The following is a 2,621-nucleotide window of genomic DNA, read 5'->3' as shown; positions in this document are numbered from 1 at the left end:
GACACACACACACACACACACACAGACACACACACACACACACACACACACACAGACACACACACACACACACCTGTTCTTACCCACGATGCTGTCGAAGAAGGCGGCCCTCAGGTGCCAGTCGTTCTTGTCGTTCAGGAAGGTGATCATGTGGGAGAGCAGGACGTCGTTGGCTTTCTGTCTGCCGAAGAACACGCAGAGACGAGTGATGCCGTTCTCCATCAGGGACTGTTTGACGATGTTCTCAGAGTCACTGAGCAGAGTCACCACCTTCTGCTGCACCATCTCATGCAGCGCCTGCAGCTCTGCAGCACAACAACAAGATGAAACAGGTTGAACCTGCAGCTCCTGTGAATATGTCTGAGGTCTTCTTACCTGAGTCGTAGTTCTCGTTGGGGTGGTTGTTTTCTTCTGTATCCTCAGCACTCAGGTCCTGCTCCGTGTTCACGTTGTTCTCCTGAACCAGCTCCAGGAAGCGCAGTGCGCTCTCCGCCAGGTGGGCGATGTTTTCTGAGCATGGGCACAGAGAGGACAGGTGAGCAGCAGCAGCCGGTCCGCTTCAAACAGCTTTACCTAAAGCTGCTGACCTGCGTACGCCAGCCTGACGATGGTGGCGTCGTCCTGAGCCAGGTGAGCGATGCCCGGCAGGATGTACTCAGGGTAGATGTTCACGTCGTTCCTCGGCACCTCCTTCACCAGCGCCAGCACCTTGGTGAGAGTGCGCACAGCCTGAGCGCGCACGCGGGGCACGGGGTCGTTGCAGAAGTGCAGCAGGTAGGGCGTGATGCGGTCCAACAGGATGTCCACGCTGAGCCGTGGAGCCAGGTGCAGGATGAGCTCCAACGCCGCCAGCTTGGAGTCGCAGGAGTGCAGCGTCTGCAGACAGGAAGTGATGACGGACACCAGCACCACCAGGCCCTGCTCCTCCCTGCAGCTCAGCACACCTTCGTCATCGTCGTCTTGAGATGAAGAGGAGGAGGAGCCTGAGGAGAGACGAGTCGTCAGCAAACAGATTCTTAAAGGACGAGCCTCCTCCAGGTGTCAGAAGCCCCGCCCCCCTGCCTCACCTCCTCGCAGGTTGTGCAGGATGTTGTCCAGGTCTTTGCGGATGACCAGCACCCTCTCGTCTGCAGACTGGAAGGTCTCCTTGGCGAACTGAGCCATGTACGGCTGCAGGAAGGTGTAGAAGATGTCAGGGAAGGCCTTCCCTCTCTGCTGCTTCAGGTACTCCTCTGCAGTCAGACGCCTCTCCGGCTCCCGCTGGACCATCTGAGCCACCTGAGGACAGCAGACGGTTCAACACCTGAGCTTTACTCCATCATTAACCATCAGAGACAGGAGTAACATTTATTCTTATTTTTATCGTGTTAATGGAGGAAGTAAAGGCAGTATCGGCTGCACGTATCTGTTAGACTGATGTTAAAATAATCTGCATCAGTGGGTCTGCAGAGAGCAGGTCCACAGGTCCACAGGTCCACAGGTCCACAGGTCCACAGGTCTGCAGCTGCAGCTTACCAGCTCTCTGATGCTCCGGTCCTCGATCTTCAGGAGGACCTGCTCCACCTGGAAGTGACCTTTCCGATACGCCAGCAGCTGGGACAGGTCGAAGAGAGGCACGCCCTCCATGAACAGCTCTGCCACCACGCAGCCTGCAGACACAAACACACCTGATGACGCTGCTCAGCACCTGCACAGTCCCTGTCCAGGTGCGTGCACACCTGCAGAGAAGATGTCCATGGCCTGCCGCAGCTCTCCTCTGCTCCTCTGGTTGTTGTTGGTCAGGTCCACCAGCGGCGTGTTCTGGTCGCTCTCCGAGGTGAACATGCTCCCGTCCACAAACCTCTCGGGGGCGATGTAGCAGGTGCGGCGCCGGGACGTGTCGAAGAAGTAGTTGAAGTCGGCGGGGTTGTCCTCCGGCAGGTAGGTGGGCTTGAAGCTGGCGAAGTCGGTGAGCAGGACCCAGTTCCAGCTGGTCACCATCACGTTCTCCGTCTTGATGTCCCCGTGGCGCACGCCGGCCTTGTGCGCCTGGTCCACGGCGTTGAGGATCTGGAAGGCGATCCAGCGCTTCTCCACGCTGTTGAGGAAGGGTCGGGTGCTGATGCGGTCGTACAGGTTGTCCCGGACGTACTGCCGGAACAGGATGGCAGCTTTCTCCATCAGCGAGGTCTTCTGGAAGGGCAGGCAGTTCTGGCAGGAGTGCAGACGGATCTTCAGCTCCTCCAGCTCCTGCTTGTAGGCCGTCAGCGGCAGCGACGGGTCCTGGATGGCGAAGACCTTGACCACCACCAGGCCCTCCCGGTGCTTGGCCCGGGCCACCTTGAAGAATCGAGTGCTGCCCAGGCTTTTATCGTACTCGTGGTCGTGGATGTCTGAGAAATAACTGTCCACAGACAGGATCTGAGAGGGGGCGATGCCCGCCAGCTGGTTCCCCATCACGCCTCACAGCGTCTGGAAGAAGACAGGTTCACAAAGGAACAGTGTTTCCCTGAAAACATCCCTGAACTCACAGACACTGACTCTACAGTCAGCTAGAGACTCACTGTGGTACTGTATGTACATACTGTGGTACTGTATGTGCATACTGTGGTACTGTATGTACATACTGTGGTACTGTATGT

The 2,621-nt window shown here is 57.5% G+C and overlaps 1 protein-coding gene across 1 annotated transcript in view; it reads right to left on the bottom strand.

Annotated features, from left to right (window-relative positions):
- The window catches only part of pik3r4 (phosphoinositide-3-kinase, regulatory subunit 4), a gene marked incomplete in the record, with an annotated part of 18,136 nt that overhangs the window by 11,501 nt on the left and 4,014 nt on the right, over positions 1–2,621 (bottom strand). The window contains 6 exon segments of the mRNA XM_014029403.1: positions 84–305; positions 376–510; positions 588–983; positions 1,068–1,278; positions 1,516–1,649; positions 1,719–2,451. Coding sequence (XP_013884857.1) covers positions 84–305; positions 376–510; positions 588–983; positions 1,068–1,278; positions 1,516–1,649; positions 1,719–2,436 — 1,816 coding nt within the window.

This window comes from Austrofundulus limnaeus, unplaced genomic scaffold (genome assembly GCF_001266775.1).
Source record: "Austrofundulus limnaeus strain Quisiro unplaced genomic scaffold, Austrofundulus_limnaeus-1.0 Scaffold898, whole genome shotgun sequence".
In the NCBI taxonomy this organism is placed as follows: Eukaryota; Metazoa; Chordata; class Actinopteri; order Cyprinodontiformes; family Rivulidae; genus Austrofundulus; species Austrofundulus limnaeus.
Note: the sequence above shows the minus strand (reverse complement) of the source record. Positions and strands in the feature narration are given on the sequence as shown.